At 46.9% G+C, this 18250-nt stretch overlaps 1 protein-coding gene across 2 annotated transcripts; it reads right to left on the bottom strand.

The window, feature by feature from the left end:
• Positions 1-24: 24 nt before the first annotated feature.
• On the bottom strand, positions 25-17171 carry CCDC167 (coiled-coil domain containing 167). 2 transcript variants are annotated; one of them, XM_054061262.1, is made up of 4 exons: positions 17041-17171; positions 8350-8444; positions 6184-6236; positions 25-4057 (listed from the first exon to the last, which is right to left on the bottom strand). In XM_054061262.1, exons 1-4 carry the CDS (start codon positions 17155-17157, stop codon positions 3954-3956), a joined length of 369 nt encoding a protein of 122 aa, XP_053917237.1. In that variant the 5' UTR covers positions 17158-17171; the 3' UTR covers positions 25-3953. The 2 variants fall into 2 exon arrangements, with proteins under 2 accessions (XP_053917237.1, XP_053917238.1); XM_054061263.1 differs by lacking the exon at positions 6184-6236 and having other exon boundaries at positions 3921-4057.
• Between the last annotated feature and the right edge of the window lie 1079 nt (positions 17172-18250).

The raw sequence follows: 18250 nt of genomic DNA on the forward strand, positions 1-18250 counted from the left end.
GTGGGCTGAGCCCAGCTTGGATTCTTCAAGGACTAACGAGACTGGGGAGGCTCCACGACTTCTATCCTGATCTTCTCCAGAGCTGATTTCCTGGAGGTGATTGAACCTGGGGGTGTTATGCAGAAGGCACAGGACAAGGCTCTACTCTGGCAGTGTATATAGGAGTAAGGCCCAGGTAGCGCTTGTGTTTGGAGTACTTATGGTGACTCCTGGAGCCAAGGTGTAGTGCCTTTTTGTCCTGACCTACTGCATGCATGAGGCCAAGCAGCTGGCAGCTTTCTTTGCTCCTGTTCGAACATTCAGTGAGGTTTGTGGAGCTCTGTGTGTGCCAGAACTCTTCAGGCTTGTGCTCCCCTTGCAGTGTGGGAAGGAGCAGAGATATCTTGGTGGCAGAGCTGGGCAAAAGCACATTGAAGCAGCCCTGTATCGTTCCTGGCATCTGGCTCCCTCGGCTTGTCAAAGGCCTGCACTACCCAGTGGAGGGTGTTAACTCATTGGGGAATGCTAGCTTTGGAACACAAGTAGGTATGCTTGTGGGGTCTCCAACACTTCTGCTTATCAAGGCACTTGGCTGGCTGCTGGCAGTTCAATGTGATGGTATCCTGTTGGACAAGGGCCAGTGCAGGTGATGAATAGAACTCCCGGCACGGATTTGATATGCTCAGTGCCAGGGATTTCTCAGACCTCTAGAAGCTGCTGTGATGAGGATTTCCTTTCTCCAGGGCAGTGACTGATTCTGAGCCAGCAGCCTGGGGTGAATTTGTGAAGTGTCTATGCCTCATGGTACTTCTGAGACCAAGGTGCATTGGCACTTGGTACTCAATACTATTATCCAAATCTTCAGGGAGGAAAGTGGATGTGGGAGGGAGGACACAAGTAGGTTGGGATGCTGGAGGTCTTTATAGGAAATCATGGGAATGCCCGAGTTAAAAAAAAACCAAAACAATAAGGCTTCAGTGAGAAGAGATCTTGACTTTGACCATGTTGGTTAATCAGAAGAAATCATGTCCGCTGACTGTGCCTACTGGAAAGGTTAACAGACTTTTATTTTTAAATGTCAGAGTGGGCTTTGAATTGCTCCATCTCTCATTTGGCTCTTCATCTGGGCTGAAGGCACGGAGCTGTGAATCTCCGCATGGTATTTGTTCGTCAGCAGACTTCTCCGTGCACTTCTGTGCTTGCCTCAAAGTTGTCCTCTGTTGCATGTTTTACTTCCACTTCTGGCCTCTGTGGCACTTTTGCCAGGTCTTCCACACAGAAGATATCACACAGTTGACTGCTTTTGGCCAAGCAGCAAAATTGCCCTTTTTCTCATTCTTGACTTGTTTTTAAACACAGATTGGCAGTAGGGAGGAAACTGATTTAGGGGTTGTCTGAACTGTGCCTTAAAGAAAGCTATAGTTCTCCTAGAATCTATAGCAGTTGTTTAGATTCATGTTTCTTTCTCTCCACACCCACATGTACAATTTCAACAAGCTTTATGTAGCAAGACATGGGAATTTTCACTTGTGGGTGTTATAGGTGCATGGATGCCCTGCACCCCACCCAGAGGCCAGAACAAGCATGGCATGTTGTAGAAGTCCCACCTCCACCCTCTAAGGCCCAGCATCATGCGTAGGCTTTGTGTTCATTCTCAGCACACAAATGAATGCCATCCTACAGGTCGGCTGTGGTCTTTGAGCCTGGAGCACTTCCATGTCTTCACAAACAAATTGTCTCCCTATAACCATGTATAAATTCAGTTTGGTGTAACTGAACTTAACAGCTGCAGTTCCTTGCACCAGAGAAAATTATATGCAGGCTTAACCTCTGCAGAACCACACTTCTGGGTAAAAGAGCAGCACAGAAGTTGGGATGGTCTGTTGGTCAATGGAAAATGGAGGAGACAGAGCTTGGGAGTGGATGGGAAGTTACCTTACAAATAGGTAGCTCTGAATATTGTGCAGGGGAGCTACTCTGTTTCTTCTCAAGCTCTGGCCAGAAGCCATGGGGTTAGTACCCAGACACAGCGTACCAAAGCAGATGAGGGATGGCATGCTGCTAATGCATCCACTTGCTGACCTTAGGCCCCCGCTGCTCTCAAGCATTGCTAAAACACACGTGAAAGAAACGGTGGCCCTTCCCTGCCAAAGAACAAGAGGCTTGTCACTGGCAGTTTTGTTTTGGCAAAGGCATTTCCATGAGGAGGAATCTCCCACAGTGGGCAATAAAGAACCTCCCAAGGTTTTCAGGCCTGTGTGCAGTTGGCTTTTTAAACCAACCAGTACTTTGAGTTCTGGTGCTGCTTTGTACTGCTTTGAGGCTGTTCCAGTGCCAGCAAAGCATGCTGCTCCCTTTGCCAGGCTCCTTTGCTAAGTGTTGTGTCCTCCACTCAGGGCTTTGGTCTCCTACAGACTTGCAGACAGGAGGGTGACTAGGAATTACATTAGGGTGACTGTAGGCCTCTGAGGATGCAATGAAAATCTGGCTAGCCTGCAGACTAGCTTTTATGAACAGATACTGTTTACCCAGTTGCCTCCAGCTCCTCTTGATTTTAATTTGCTTTTATTTTTAATTTTATTTTTGATGCACTGAACCTTGATTCTGAATCCCCCTACAAGAAGGCAAGCATGAGCCACCATGCTACTTGCTTCCCTGCTGCAGGGCAAATATGGAGGGATTATGTTGGGAAGGAGGGTGAGGAAGGTCTTGCTGAAGGGAATGATTATGTAAATTAATTGCACAATGTATTGTTATTAGGCTGTGTATCATTTTGTGTTGACTTCTCTGTTTTCATTGTCTCTATTACTCTTCAGCTTGCTTTACTTCCCACAAAATTCTGGCCAGTAGAATATTCGTGTGGAGACGGACAAATACCTTGCATGTTAAATTTTCAAGGCAGTCCCTTCTTAAAGGCTTTCCTGGCAAGTTAGAGCATGCCGTGGGCTACCTAGTGTATGTCACTGCATCAGAATGAGAGGGGACTACACAGAACAACCTCCAGCACTCCTCTGCAGCGTGCCAGGCTGCTTTTCCACTTAAAGGAAGCAAACACCCAAGTATTGATTCCAGGCCGCAACAGACCAATAACCCATTGTTGATATCTTGCCGAGCAGGGATGTTAAGCGCCTAACCCAGTCTCATCTTACTGTGGTGCAGTGTGTGCCAGCGGGGAGATGGTAGGATGAGAATAAAGCAGTAAGTGAGAGGCATGTTACAAAACAGGAGAAAAGGAAAGGCAGGAAGTTACAAGGTCAAATTATTTTATTTAAAGCCCTGCAGAGGCAGTTCCATCCCTGGGAGCTGATAGTAAATTCTCTTCTGCAAGTGTTGATTCTCAGAGGCACGAAATGGCTACCGAGCTCTGATGCACTGGAGAGGTAGGTAGATCTCAAAACTCAAGCACCCAGATCTCGAGCTGGATGCTACCTGCCATCTGGTTTTGTGGAGGTAGGAGTCCCGTCAGTGTGGAGGAGGAAACGTCTTTGTTTAGCTCAGCTCTGGGAACACATGGAGTATTTAGGTCACAATACCCGTTACCCTTTCATTCAAAGAGCTTGGTCTCCCTTCAGCTTATGGCTGAGTCGCAGGAACTGAGAAGGTGGCATGTATTTTGACTGGCCTGGGCAGAGAGCACTTGCCTACAACCATAGAGGACCTCTTCAAATGTGTGAATGTGTTGCCTTCTTGCATCAGGCTGGATGGTCTTGACTGCGTTTTGGGTTAGATAGCACCACCTTGAACACTGCTTGACCGGATTTCTAGCTGCAAGTATGCTGTGATTTCTGGTTTGTCTCCTGTCGCCCATCAGTTCTCAGAGGGAAAAGCTTTCCTGCAATGAGGCTTGGAGAAGATAAACAAACCCTGCCATTTGGAATGCTGATTCTCACTCTTGGGGGAGGCACAGGGGTGAGAGGAGGAAGAGTTCTTTGCAGGAGAGTCATTTGGTCAGCAGGGAGAATCCCTGAGTGCAATCACATCGTCCAGCAGGCGTAAATAAGAGCAATCAGCAACCCCACGGCCACAGCAAGGGCAGCATTCTTGCGGTTTTCCTTGTGAAGCACACTGAGTTCTTTCTCTGGAAAACAAACAAAAGCCTAGCCTGTGAGTGTTCTTTATGTTGCAGCTACATCTCCTTTCAGAGCTGTCTTAAAAGCACTATGCTACCTTAGCCACAAGCAACCCTTTTGGGATCAGTATGCAAAGCTGCCAGTTGTTTGATGTGCTGAACAAGAAGTAAACTAGTGGGAACCCTTTCATTTGCTAGCCCTCAACCTGTCAATCTCAGTAGCTGTGCTTAGGAATATCAGTTCCTGTTTGAAAATTACCTTGTTCTATGTTGTAGGACCCTACTGAGGACAGAATGAGCCACTAGAATAATTGCTTGTTCCCTAAAAGAATTTTTTAAGACAGAGAGTAGAGAGCCATTTCTACTATCCTCTAGAAGTAACAGCCTGGTACCTTTTCTTAGTCCTTGAATTTACTTAAATACAACTGCGGTTATCTTTAAGTGTTGCAGAATCTGGGTTTCCTTGTGCCTCAGAAGGATTTGTGAAACAGGTCTGAGCCTGGACACTCATTCTGTTGAGGTTTGCAGCTTTCTAGAGACCGGTCACTTTCCCTTGCCCTGGTTTACAAAAGAGGAAACACAAATGCAGAGAGAGGAAGAAAGTGGCTATGGAAAGTGCAGAGTCTTCCTGATCTCCGTTTCTGTTCTCTTCCCTTTACCAATGATAAGAACCCCATTCTTGCTTGTTCTATTCTACAAGACTTTGCTGAATGGTATGGGCAAGAAGTGATGCCTACAGCATTACACCTTGTATGGCCAAACAACAGTCATTATTTTGCAGGGCAAGGTTGGGTGCAGACTGTCTCCAGAGTGAGCTTCCAGCAGGAACACTCTGGTGCTGCAAGTTCCCAAACTGGCGCTGGTATCAAAAGAGACTTTTGGCTATTCTTTCTGCTCCCATTCTACAGGTAGCACATGTGATTCTCATGCAATCACAGAGCAAACTACTTGAATTTGCAGGGCTACAGGGAAGGCAGTAGGGGCAGGAGGTCACATAACCTCAAGCACAGCATTGCGAGTTTAGACTGATAGAGCAATGCCATTGTCAGCAACTGCAGTTCACAGCCTCCAAGTATCAGCTGGTCTAAGCAGAGATTTTATCAGAGGCCATAGCAGTGATCTAAAAAGACCATTTGTACATGCACTGTCTGTTCTGTTCCAGGAGGAGCAGCAATCACCATTAGGTGAGGCTGTTGCTGCTGTCTGAGCAGCCTGTCGGATTGCCGTGGATGCCAGCAGTGATAGCTCACTGCTGGTAAAAGGGTAGCAGCAACATGCAGAGTCTTCTGCTGCCCTAGTGGTAGGCTGGTAGGGAATAGCTTTGAATCTGTTTAAAGTAACTGTTAGTCTTCTAGAAAGAGTCCTTTAACATGAGTTAAAATTACAGATTTGGTGGCCATACCTCAGCTTTCAACTCTCCAGGCCTAAAAGAACACTTATGCTTCTTTCCCTTGCATGAGCTCTACTGCTTGCACTGCTGCAGAGTGCTGTCAAGCAGTTAACACACTGAGCAACGCCAGGAGCCAGAAGGCATGCAAACCAGCATCCCTAGCAGAATGGAAGTGCTGTCAAAACATGCGATAGCTCCAAGGGCCTCTCATTTTAACTGTCTATAGCAGGACTTGCAGCAAGGAAAGACACCAGCTCTGTAGAATTGCAGGTAGCACATCAGTGTGAATTCCTATGCTCATGTGCTGAACAGTCCCAGAAACTGATGCAGTGAGAACCTTCCCTGGGGAAAGGTATACTTTGATACACTCCAGACAGCACTTGCCAGCTTGCTTAGCAAGCCTCTATTAAAGAAAAAAGAAAGAGAGGGGAGGATGTTAAAAGCCACTCACCTCAATCTATTGGCTAAGATTATCTAAAGACTGGTAATTTGGGGTATGTGAAAAGGGCATATTTTCCCCCCTTATTAGCTGATGCTTATTTTTTTCCCCCTGACGGCACAGCTGAAACAGGAGGATCCAGACCTCTATTATAATACGCTGACTAGATTTCCCTCAGTCTAGTTCCCTTTGGTTGAGGCTAAATTCAAAGGCAGAAGTCAGAGGTGGCAGGAGCTTGAAGACGAAGCTGAGCTGTGGCACCGATCCCATGCAGCCCAGAGGGACCATTTTTAATGAAGCTCTTACCATAGTTGTCAGCTTTGGTCATTAGTAAGTTTCTCTCTCTCTCCAGTGACTTTCTGTAATGAGAAGAGGAGTTCATTACCTGCGAGGCACAACACAGCCTATTCCTTTGCTTATATGATGGAAGAGAGACTGTCTCACTGCCAGGGACATCTGCTCACAGAATGAGCCCCTCACCCCTCACTCTGGAGAGATGACAGTTTAGAAACACCCAGCTATGCAAGAGAAGAGATGCAGCAGTTCTTGATTATTTTTTCCTTCCCCCAAACTGCTTCATCTCTCTCCTTTCAGGACAGGGTCGGTGTATGCAAACAGGCTAGAAAGGTCTATGTGTCAGAAAGCCCCCTACTCTGTTCCCATGGGTGGGGTAGAAAACTCTGCCACAGCTTCAGGATAGGGTAGAGTCCCTAGATGCTCTCTGCAGGATCCTGCTCCTCCAGCACGTCTGGCTCAGTGCTGGAATGCTAATTCTTCTCACTGATTGAAGCTGGGATCCCTTTGTCAGAGGCATCCAGTTTACACAATTTGGTCAACTCAAGGAAATGAGCTGAATACAAGAGCAGTAACAACCAGTTAAAACAACCTGCTATTACACTGAAGACTCGGGATAATAACAATGAAGAGTCAGGCCAACCCAGCTCTTGTCCTAAACTGTACGAGATGATTAATTAATATGCAGTTTAAAATATAAAAGCAGAACAAATTGCATGAAAGCAGCAGCGTTTCCATTACAGCAGTGAGGACGCAGTCACTCCTTACAGACTGTGCATATAAATAAACACACACTAACAAATTATCTCCTGGTTCAGAGCAGACAGAGAAGGCAGTAAGTGTAACAGAGTTTGTTGTTTCCCTTGGGGCAGAGCAAGAACCTGTAGGAGGAAAGAGATCTAAATCTATGTGTACAGCTAGTTAAGTGAGGGATGGCAAGAAAGCAAGCTACGTCAGAGCAGCAGGAGAGGAAAGCGCTCTTAAAGGCAAAGGGGGAAAGGCAATGCAAAGTGCAGCCAGGAAGAAGCGAGAGACAGATTTACCAACATGACTGAGTTGCTACTTAGAAACTTGCCTTGTGAAGAGAGTCAAGGGAAAAAGCTTTGAGAATGAAACATGAAGAAACCATGACAACTGAACTTCAAAATGGGAAAGCAGAACTCTCGTTTGTGTACTACACCTCACTGAACCAATACTTTTTATCACAGTACTTTCCTCCAGGGTTTTTGAATGGTTTGGATAAGGAATCTCTGTTTCCATCTCCATACAAGTTGTAAAATTCAGAAGAGGCCCCAGGAATCCCTAATCCTAATACTTTGCTCTGAACCCCGTATCATACACATATACTCCATCCTGTCAAGTTACCACAACTGTAGGTTTTCATTGTTGGCCACCTTAGTAGCAGAGAAAGAATACACACAGTAAACAGAAGAAGAATGATTTAGGCCTAGATGAAGAACTGGTGAGATGAAGAGCTAGAAAGATAAGGGACAGGAGGAGACAGAACCCCATCCAAATATGGATGGGGATATGAAACCCCAGTAAAAGAGAAATAGAGAGAGAGGCTGGTTCAAGGAAGGGCAGACAGAGCAAATCAGAGTGGAAAGGAGGCACAAAGAAGATAACCCGAGGCTGGCAAGTATCAGGGTATGAAAATGCCATCACTGCTAAGACCACTTCTAACTGAATTCTGTGGCACAGTACTGTAAAGTGAACACCAGGACTGCTTTCTGGGCCTACTACCCTCAGCCCCTTTCTCAGTTGCATCCCAGCCTGGTTTGGCCTTTGGTAGTAGCTGCTGCACATCTCCCCTGATTGAACCTGGGCAGCTTCAGCAGGGCCTGAGAAGCAGTGTGCGGTGAATCTCTGCCAGACTCATAGAGCTGTTTCGTAGCAGGCTGTGAGCCAGCCCTGCAAATGAACTGGCAAGTTTTGGGCACTGCTTGGCTGGTTGTGGTGCAGGTTGGAAAGTGAGGCTGTTGATAATATAAAGTTCTCTTCATGTGTCATTGAACTTCTCACCCTGGCAAGTTTCTCAAGCAAGCTCCAAGCTGGAAGAAGAGTTGTCATGAGTAACCACATTCCAATCCCTCCACATGCCCTTGCTCAGTACTACAGCAGGAAGACAGCTAGCTGAAGTGCACAGCCACAGCTCTGAAATTAAGTGGTCATCAATACCTTCCTTCAGGGCTGAGCTTCTCCCTGCGCAGTTTAAGATCCACCTCCTCCACGCTTTGTCTGCAGCGTGCCAGCTTCTCCTCCAGTCCATCAATCTGAAAAACAGCACACCAGTCACTGTTGTTTCCTCTCCCAACTAACACGGATCCATCCCCATTTAGATGGGAAGGGTGGAAGCTCAGCTGCTCCACCACCTTCCTCCCCAAATGAAGGGAGGAACAGACCCATCTCCGTGTAGAAATCACAGCACAGATTGCTCATCACCTCCCAGATCAGCCTGTATTATACTCCAGGCAACTGTGACACTAATGTCAGACTCAGCCAAGCCAGCCCTAACACTCCCACTTGTGCAGCCGGCCAGCACCTTTGTGCCAAAACTTGATCCTTTTCCAGCCTATTCTAGTTTCTTTGCATGTGGCCCCACAAGTAAAGATGTGGTCTAAGGTATCTTTATGCAATTAAAAGAGGATAAAATGAGGGGCAAAGTCTTGATTTAGTGCTGTGAAGGGATGCAGAAGCTAATGGAACATGACTGCAAAGTGTCCTCAGCTGTCTGCTTGAGTGAAGAGGGGAAAAGGGGGGAAACACTGATACCTACAGTCTCAACCAGCTAAATCTATTCTACAACAGCAGTCTGCACAACATGCTCAAGAAAGCATTCATCACCACCTCCACCCTGCTTGCACATTTTTGACCTGCACCAAGTTTTGGCAGCAACATTTTCCCATGCAGAAAAACCCTGGTCATCTCCTTGTGTCTCCTCAGCTTCCCTAACAGCTGCCCCGCCCCATGTCTTCCATAGAGCGGAGTAACTATGGGTGATTAAAAGAGTGTTGATCTACTTGTGTGCAAATGGAATGCCCAGGAAGGAATCCTACCACAAACAGTTCTCCTGGGAATCATTCCTCTTTTCTGCCTGGCAATCAGCGAATAGACAACTTTAGGAAAACTTCGTCTTTCAGGCTTGCTTCCAGCAGGGAAACAGTGGGACTAATCAGATAATATGAACACAATATCTTAGACTGAATAAAAAATAGCCTCAGTGCCCTGAGGTGGCAATGACCTCTCTTTGTAGCTACTTAGTGCAATTCTCCTGCTGTGCTGGATTCTCCAAGCAACGCCAAGGCTAGCTGCGCTGCTGGCAGCACAGCCCCTCCGTGGTGGCAGCTTTCACACACTAGAAGCTAAGAGGCAGCACAGTCCTGGGTAAAGTACTGAGGTGGAATGAGACACCAGCTGCCTGGACACCAGCCCTGGAGGTGGCCCAGAGCACAAATCCTTCCATAAAGAGCGATATGGGAAACAAAATCAAAGGTAGTGATCCCTAATTATTGCTGCTTTGAGGATCAGCTCTATCCTAAGCTCATCAGCAGTCTCACACCTTCTGGTCAGGAAAGGCAGGCAAGCATTATAAATAAGCAGGATGGGAGAAGAGATTTGACATAAAGGGGAGAACAAAGCAGACTGCAAAAAGGAGTTTAGCCAGACAGCTGAGTAGTCTCATTGCAAGAAGCACAGCAGAGCTGGGGAGGAGGCCACATATAAAAAGGCTCAAATCTTTGCATCTTAGCAGATAACAGTTCCAAGTCTCCTGTTATTAGGCAACTCCATCGGGGCAGTTCTGATGCCCAGCTCCCTGGAGGCACCTGCACAGCTTACCCTGAGCCCCAGAGGAGCACCGAGACACGCTGCCTGATCCAGAATGGTACTTCTGTGTTTGGAAATGCTTGGGTTTGCCTGGATGGGGAGATGGATATTTTTGAAGCATGTTAGCCTAAAGCGCATTTGGTCAAGGCAAAGGTAATTGTCCTCCTCCATATCCAGCTGTGCCAGTTAAGAACATTAACTCCAACTGCTCATCACTATCTGTCCTTCACTACAGCTCAGTCAGCGGGATGCAAAACACTAGTCTTCTTCAGGCAGGGCCAACCAAAGGCTTCATCCAGGTCAGCTCTGACCATGCTTACCAGCGAGCTGATGTAAGGGCAGAGTGCAGCAGAGTGGAGGTGTGGTGTCCACCCAGTCCAATTAAAAGCCACTATCTCCCTCACCAGTTCCTACCATTTGCAAATGACTGCTCCTTTATCTGTTAGAAATCCTCACATGCACACACAGCAACAGGTACTTCAGCATGTTTTACCTGGTTCCTCCTTAGCCAGTAAACTTATTACAATGCATCATGCCTTCTCTAGAAACACGCTTAAAAATCTGTTAAATAATACACTTTAATGAGAGCTTTGGCTAGACAGCTGCCAACCCAACAACTAAATTATCCAGTGTCATTGCACTTCCTATCCTCTCCTCCTGCTCCATTTGCACTGTCACTAGCACATTCACCACCTGTACTTCCATCACTTCATCAGACATAACAAGAAGATATTCTGCCCAACCTTGCTGATGCTTTTACTTTCTGCTGACTAAAAATCTCTAGATTCCACACAATAATTTATAAGTTTCTACTGGCTTTACTGCTCTTAAATCAAACCCAAAGTTTGGGTCCCCTGCTGGAAAGCAATAATTTGCTAATAAACCACATGCTCTAGAACTGCACCATCAGCTTTGCTGAGCTGGGGGCACAGGGGACAGAAAATAATAATAACAAAAAAAAGCAAGGAAGGAGGAACAGACTACTGAGTGAACAAATTATTTTTCTTTCAGAATCTCACTGTTTTTTTTCTTCAGGCTAGTCTGTGGCATTAGGGTTTGTAAGGAAGGATAAGAATTAGGATTCCCAGATGTTATTCGTGCACCATGCCTCAGTTTCCCTACCTGTAAATTAGGGCAATACTGTCTGCTTCCTGGAGGTGGCTCATTTACCCAAGGAGCCTCAGGCACTGACCCAAACCATGGACAGAGCACTATCTTGATATGTCAGTGCCACTGCCTCACTTGGCATTTGGGATCTATTCCTGCAAGCCAGAAGTCTCTCAGCAGCTCAGGGATCCAAGTAACACTTTGCTGTAGGGCAATGGAAAGAGAGAAATAAGCACAGAGAGAAACCAGAGCAATGCCTGGGAATTAGTGATTACTCTCTGGGCTGCTGAGGAAACTCCCACGGGTAGTAGCTGTAGCACAGGCAAACCTGTAAAGCTTTGGCATAATTCCTTGCAGCAGCTCTCTAGGAGAGCAGTCCTAGAAGCAGAGGCACACTTGAGCTTGTTGTGTATGGAAAGCTTTTCCTCCTCCTAACTAATACATAAGAAGGTTAGCTGGGGTATGCACCCAGGTGTACTGGAGGCCCATGTGAAAACAGAGTCAAGCTCACTTAGCTGAACCATCGCCACACTTCACGCTGGCTTATTTTTTAAGTAGTAAATCTCAGCACAGCAGCAAGTGTTGCCAAGATGAACCCTTGCTCCTTCCAGCTCTCCTTTCCATGAAGAGGATACTCTGGGAAAGAGCTGAAGTGCAGAAAGCTCATGTAATAACTCCTCAGGTTCACACTGCATGTAGCAGGGACACAGGAGTTCACTTGCAGCAACACCTTTAAGCAGTGTCAGTTAAAAGGGACAAGTGAAACAGGTGCTTCACACCCCAGATAGCAGCTTGTGCCACACAGAGCTGCCCTTCTGCTCCCTAGAAGTCACTCCAGAAAGTTGTCTCAGCAGCATTGGACACACACAGGGATCTAAGACCAGATGCCTCCTTTGCTCCACAAAGTATGACAAGGCATTTAGCCATTTCTGTTGAATTTTGGCAATGCTTGCAATCTAGAGACCTTTTTAAACCAGACAGACCTGGAGTGGACTTCAATCCAAACTGACTTACACACCTACTACAAATCTTATCTGTTGGGACCATCTTGGGCAGGGAACCTGGTACGGCTCACATAAAGGCAGAGACAAAGCAAGAAGAGTGAAGGAAGCAGCTATGCTTACAGAGCTGAGCTAGATCCCCTTTAATACATTTTGTAATGAATTAATAAAAGCTCTCTTTCCAGCAGAAAGCCTAAAAGTGTTTTTCAAAAACTGGCATTCACCCTTCGCTTTTATGAATTCCCTAATTAAGATACTGGCAAAGAGCCATATCACACATACGTCGACATCCAACAGTGTTAGGTAATGAGGTTTTCATCTTCTGACCCTCATAAAACAGATCAAAGCCAACTGAAGAGGTGGGGGCAAAGAAAAAAACAACTTCCCCACACAGCCTTCTCAAGCCTTGTCACCTGCCAGCACACTTGAGCAGTTCTTTTCACAGAATTAGTGGTTCCTGCATCCACAAATTTGGCTGGATTACTAAAATCTATCCAGCAGAGATGACTTTTGTTTAAATTCAAACGCTAACTTGCAGTTCATGGACACACTTCCATTTTAACCACACCGTTGGAGTCATTTTGCAGATGCTGTGCCCACAGCACGCTTGGAAATATTTACCAGGCAAGCTACGACACAATAGAGGATGATCCCCTAGCAAAGTCTAAGGTAAATCCCGCAGATCAACCCTCTGTGTTGGTAAAGGAGGAAGGGGTTGGATCCTACCTGCATCTACTCTGTCAGCCTTACAGGGGCTATCCAGTTTGCGCTCCTACCCTGTCTCAGCTCAGACCAGTGGCTTTGCAGGAGAGGACATGGGCATGACCACATGGCACGAACATCAGCTTTTTGAAAAATCCTCTAAGAACACCTTTACCGAGTAAACACTTTTCCCTGTTCTCTATGCTCTTGTATCAACACTGATCAGCCACTGTCTTGTCAGAAGCATTAATACACGTTACAATACTTTCTCCAAACACACACCCAACAGTTTGCAGCTCAGGCACTGCCTGAGCACAGGTGGTTCTGTTATATTTAACAGCCTCGTTTTTTCTTCTTCCATGACTTCTTTTTGGTTGTTGTCTGAGACACAAGTATATTTTTAAGTGCTAGAGAATCCTGTGGCAAGGAATTTAATGGCAGAGCCACAGGTTATGGGAAGAAATGATCCCACCTGTTTGTCCTGAGCTTGCCAGCTGCCAGTTTAATTTGATAGCCCTAATTTTGTATCAACGAGCGTTTATTCTTTGTTTAAAATTAAAAATAGCATACAGAGCATATGGACCCATATCGGGTCCCCCTGCAGTCATGTTCTCAAGCTTAAAATGACCTGGTATGCTTAGTTGTTTCTTGCACAGAGATTTCCCACACCTTTGATCATCCTTGTCACTCTCTCGAGCTCATTCCAATTTCACTATTGCTACAAAACGGACCAGTCTTCCCAGTTTTATTTTCCTGACAGGTTTCTTCAAGAAAAAAGCAGCTCAACATTGTCAATAGTGCTGCCTGTCAAAAGACTACAGAGCTATACAGAAGTGGCATGAGTTTAAACCAGCACAACATTATGGAGACACATTTATATTGGTTTAAACCAGGTCATATCAATTACACCTGCAATTTGTAAGTGCAAGTTGATCTGGTAAGTGTCCATATAGAAAATTGCATTCATTTAGCATCATGACTTCAGTTAAACAAGCATGACTGCCGATATTAGGCCTTTCAAAGCTAGCCATGCATCATGTCACATTAAGACTCATTCGGAAAGTTTGTTTTGCAAACATAACAGCTCAGAAGGTAATACAGAACTGAATGAAAATTTACATTATGATATCAGAATCTTGGTTGTCATGCGTTCATGACACCTGAAAGGCAGCCCTCTCTTCCTCTGGCTTAAAGGGATTCGTATTCTTCCTCCCTAACTCCTACAGACATACCTTGTTTTATTGTGCTTTGTTTTATTGTGCTTTGTTTTATTGCACTTTGCAGATATTGCATTTTATACTGTGTCCTTTTTAGCAACACAGTATTTTCTGATTAAGGTATGTACATCGTTTTCTTAGACATAATGCTATAGCACACTTAATAGACTACAGTATAGCATAAACATAGCTTTTATATGCACTGGGAAGCAAATAAAATCATGTGACGCTTTCTTGCGGTGGTCTGGAACCAAACATGCAATATCTCCAGCATATGCCTGTATTCAGTATTTCTCATCACTGCAAGGGGAAAAGATTTTATCTTTTAGTAATATCTTTGCAATGAGAGGTTAACTTTTCATCTATAACTCAACCTTTCAAAAGTAGTGTGTTCTAACATGAGAACTTCTGAAAAAAAATATTTAAAGGTACAAGTCCCCAAAGAATTGCAAGACTTTTCTCTGCTAGCTAAATTCAGACCCTCTTCATTTTGTGACCAGCAGGTCCCTGACAGGCTCACCTTTTTTACCATTTCTCTTTTTTTGTAAGGCAGACCCTACCATCCCAACTCTCCTTGTGACTTACATCTGAAACAGCAAACACAAAAACATCATCATTTTTAGGGCCATGAAGATGATCAGAGGGCTGGAGAATCTCCCATACAAACACAGGCTGACAGAGCCGGGCTTGAGAAGAGGTTTCAGTGAGACCTTATAGCAGCCTTTCAGTACTCAGAGGCCTACAGAAAAGCTGAGGAGAGGCTCTTTATCAGGGAGTGTGGTGACAGGACGAGGGGTGATGGTTTTAAGCTGAAAAAGGGGAGAATAACATTAGCTATTGGGAAGAAGTTTTTTATTGTAAGAGTGGCAAGGCACTGGCACAGGTTGCCCAGGGAAGTTGTGGATACCCCATCCCTGGAGGTGTCCTAGGCCAGTTTGGATGAGGCTTTGAGCAATCTGATCTATTGGAAGGTGTCCCTGCCTGTAGCAGGGGGGTTGGAACTGGATGATCTTTAAGGTTCCTTCCAATCCAAATCATTCTATGATTCTATGAACTCTCCCTGCTAGGGTCAGTGAAGATAATCTTGAGGTCAGTACAATCCCTTTTGGTGGTTATATTTGGGTTAGAGTGCCCAGAAATGTCTGTTTCTCTAATGAAACCCTAGCTAGATGAAATAGACCAGAAAACTAATATAAACTGAACTGATATTCATTATGTTACTGGCTGATAAAGCTTCTATGTCAAGCCCCACGTCCTTTCCCTGGCCTTTCTCCCCTGGCTATCTTGGTCTGCTGTGCACATACTCATCTCAAAGACTTTATGACCGAGAGGTGACCAGTGAGATTCACTGGACCAGTTCTGCCCCATTCTGGCAATTTGTAAGAGAAGTTCAGGCTTTTGCTGTCCCTGAAGTATCCAAAACCCACAGACTAGAACCATGGGCTCTCCACTGCCTCCTCCAAGCCAATTAATTCCCTTAACCTAACGATTTATTCCTTCCTTCACATCAGGAAAAACTTCTTCATTGAAAGTGTTCTCAGGAGGTGGCACACCTGCCCAGGGAGGCGGCTGAGTCCCCATCCCTGGAGGCATTTAAAAGCTGGACAGATGAGGTGCTCAGATGGTTTAGCCATGGGCAGGCATGGTTGCATTCGAGGACCGCAAAGGTCTTTTCCCACCAAGCAATTCCATGCTTGGACATGCAGGTGATTAATGGCAGCCAGCACAGCTTCACCAGGGCAAATCCTGTATGACCAACTTAGTAGCTTTCACTGATAGGGTAACCCCAGCAGTGGACACGAGTAAACCGATGGATGTAATCTATCTAGACTTCTGTAAAGCCTTTGACACAGTCCCCCACAACACCCTTCTCTCTGAATTGGAGAGAGATGGGTTTGACGTGTGGATTATTTGGTGGATAAGAAACTGTTCGGATGGTCATATTCAAAGAGTAGTGGTCAATGGCTCAAAGTGCACATGAAGATCTGTGACAAGTGGTGTCCCTCAGGGGTCCATACTGGGATTAGTGCTGTTTTGTATCTTCATCAATGATATAGACAGTGAGATCAAGTGCACCCTCAGCAAGTTTGAAGATGACACCAAGCTAACTGGTGCAGTTGCCACACCAGAACAATGGGATGTCATCCACAGGGACCTGGACAGATTGGAGAAGTGGGCCCATAAGAACCTCATGAGGTTCAACAAGGCCAAGTGTAAGGTCCTGCACCTAGGTCAGGGCAATCCTCATTTTCAATACACGATCGGGGACAATGTGATTGAGAGCAGCCCTGCAGAGAAGGGCATACGGGTGCTGGTTGATGAGAAGCTCGACATGAGCTGGCAGTGTGTGCTTACAGCCCAGGTGGCCAACCGTATCCTGGGCTGCATCAAAAGAAGCGTGGCCAGCAGGTCCTCTCTCCTCTCTTGTGAGATCTCATCTAGAGTATTGTGCCCAGTTCTGGAATCCTCACCGTAAGGATATGGAACTCTTGGAATGGGTCCAGAGGAGAGCTACAAAGATGATCAGAGGGCTCGAGCATCTCCCATAAGAGGACAGGCTGAGAGCTGGTCTTGTTCAGGCTGGAGAAGGCTCTGAGGAGCTTTTGTAGCGAATTTCCAGTACCTGAAGGGGCTACAGGAAAGCTGGAGAGGGTCTGTTTACAAAGGCTTGTAGTGATAGGATCAGGGGCACTGGCTACAAACTGGAGAGGGGGCAGATTTAGACTAGACATAAGGAAGAATTCCTTCACCACGAGAGTGTTGGGGCACTGGCACAGGCTGCCCAGGGAAGCTGTGGCTGCCCCATCCCTGGAGGTGTTCAAGGCCAGGTTGGACGGGGCCTTGGGCTGCCTGCTCTATCGGGAGGTGTCCCTCCCCATGGCAGGGGGCTTGGAACTGAATGATGGTTAACTTCCCTTCCAACCCAAACCATCCACGATCCCACAATCCTGTCACGCGCCGCTCCGCCCGCCCCGCCTCGCGCTGCCCCAGCCCTGTGCCCGCCCCCCAGCCCTCACCTCGCGGGCCACACTCAGCCCCTCTCGCCTCTTGCCCATCGTCCCCGGCAAGGGTCGCACCGCGCGCGTGCGCACACGGCCGCCCAGGCACTGCCACGTCCGAGCCTCCGCCGCCATCTTGGTGAGGGGCTGCGCGGTCTGGAGCCGCCGCCATGTTGGTGGGGGCGCTGCTGCCACGCCTCCCCCCGCCCCAACTTCGGCGAGGCCGCCCCAGGGTTGGGGCCGGCTCGTTTTTGCGTGGTTTGAAGAGCATAGACTCATAGAGTGCTTTGGGTTGGACGGGACCTTAAAGACCATCCAGTTCCAACCCCTCTGCCATGGGCAGGGACACCTTCCACCAGACCAGGCTGCCCAAGGCCTCATCCAACCTGGCCTTGAACACCTCCAGAGATGGGGCATCCACAGCTTCCCTGGGCAACCTGTGCCAGTGCCTCACCACCCTCATTGGGAAGAATTTCTTCCTAATGTCTCAACTAAATCTTCCCCCTTCCAATTTAAAGCCATTCCCCCTCACCCTGTCACTGCACTCCCTGATACACAGCCCCTCCTCAGCTTTCTTGTAGCCCCTTCAGGTACTGGAAGGTCAATAGAAGGTCTTCTTGGAGGCTTCTCCAGGATGAACAAGACCAACTCTCTCAGCTTGTCCTCATAGCAGAGGTGCTCCAGCCCTCCAATCATCTTTGTAGCCCTTCTCTGGACTCGTTGCAATAATTCCATATCCTTCTTATGTTGAAGAATCCAGAACTGGACACAATACTCCAGATGAGGTCTCACAAGAGAGAAATAGAGGGGCAGGATCACCTCTCTCGCTCATTGGTCACACTTCTTCTGATGCAGCCCAGGATACAGTTGGCCTTCTGGGCTCCAAGTGCACATTGCTGGCTCGTGTTCAGCTTCTCATCAAGACAGCTAAGGACGTAGAGCAGGGCAGCCCACGGCAGTAAGAGCGGTGCCTGGTGCTTTGTGCGGATGCTGCCTGCAGCCAGCTCTTCCCTCTCCAGCAGTAACGGATGAGGGATGTTTGGGGAAGGACCAGCAGGCTGGGAAGCTGATAGGGGACCGCTTGGTCCTTCTCAACATGCCTTGTATTGTCTTTCCACGCCTCAGAGAGCCCTGCTCCCTCAGGGGGTTATTGTTGCTGTCTGTCTGGGTGAAGACAAAGCTGCACCAGTTGGGATTGTTCAGCCTGGAGAAGGGAGGGCTACAGGAA

This window comes from Cuculus canorus, chromosome 3 (genome assembly GCF_017976375.1).
Source record: "Cuculus canorus isolate bCucCan1 chromosome 3, bCucCan1.pri, whole genome shotgun sequence".
NCBI lineage: Eukaryota > Metazoa > Chordata > Aves > Cuculiformes > Cuculidae > Cuculus > Cuculus canorus.

Coding starts and splice junctions, on each gene's coding strand:
- CCDC167 (XM_054061262.1), bottom strand. CDS start 17,157: ATGGCGGCGGAGGCTCGGACGTGGCAGTGCCTGGGCGGCCGTGTGCGC. Junction 8,445..17,040: donor GGCTGAGTGTGGCCCGCGAG/GTGAGGGCTGGG, acceptor GCTGTTTTTCAG/ATTGATGGACTGGAGGAGAA. Junction 4,058..6,183: donor GACCAAAGCTGACAACTATG/GTAAGAGCTTCA, acceptor TTTGTTTTCCAG/AGAAAGAACTCAGTGTGCTT.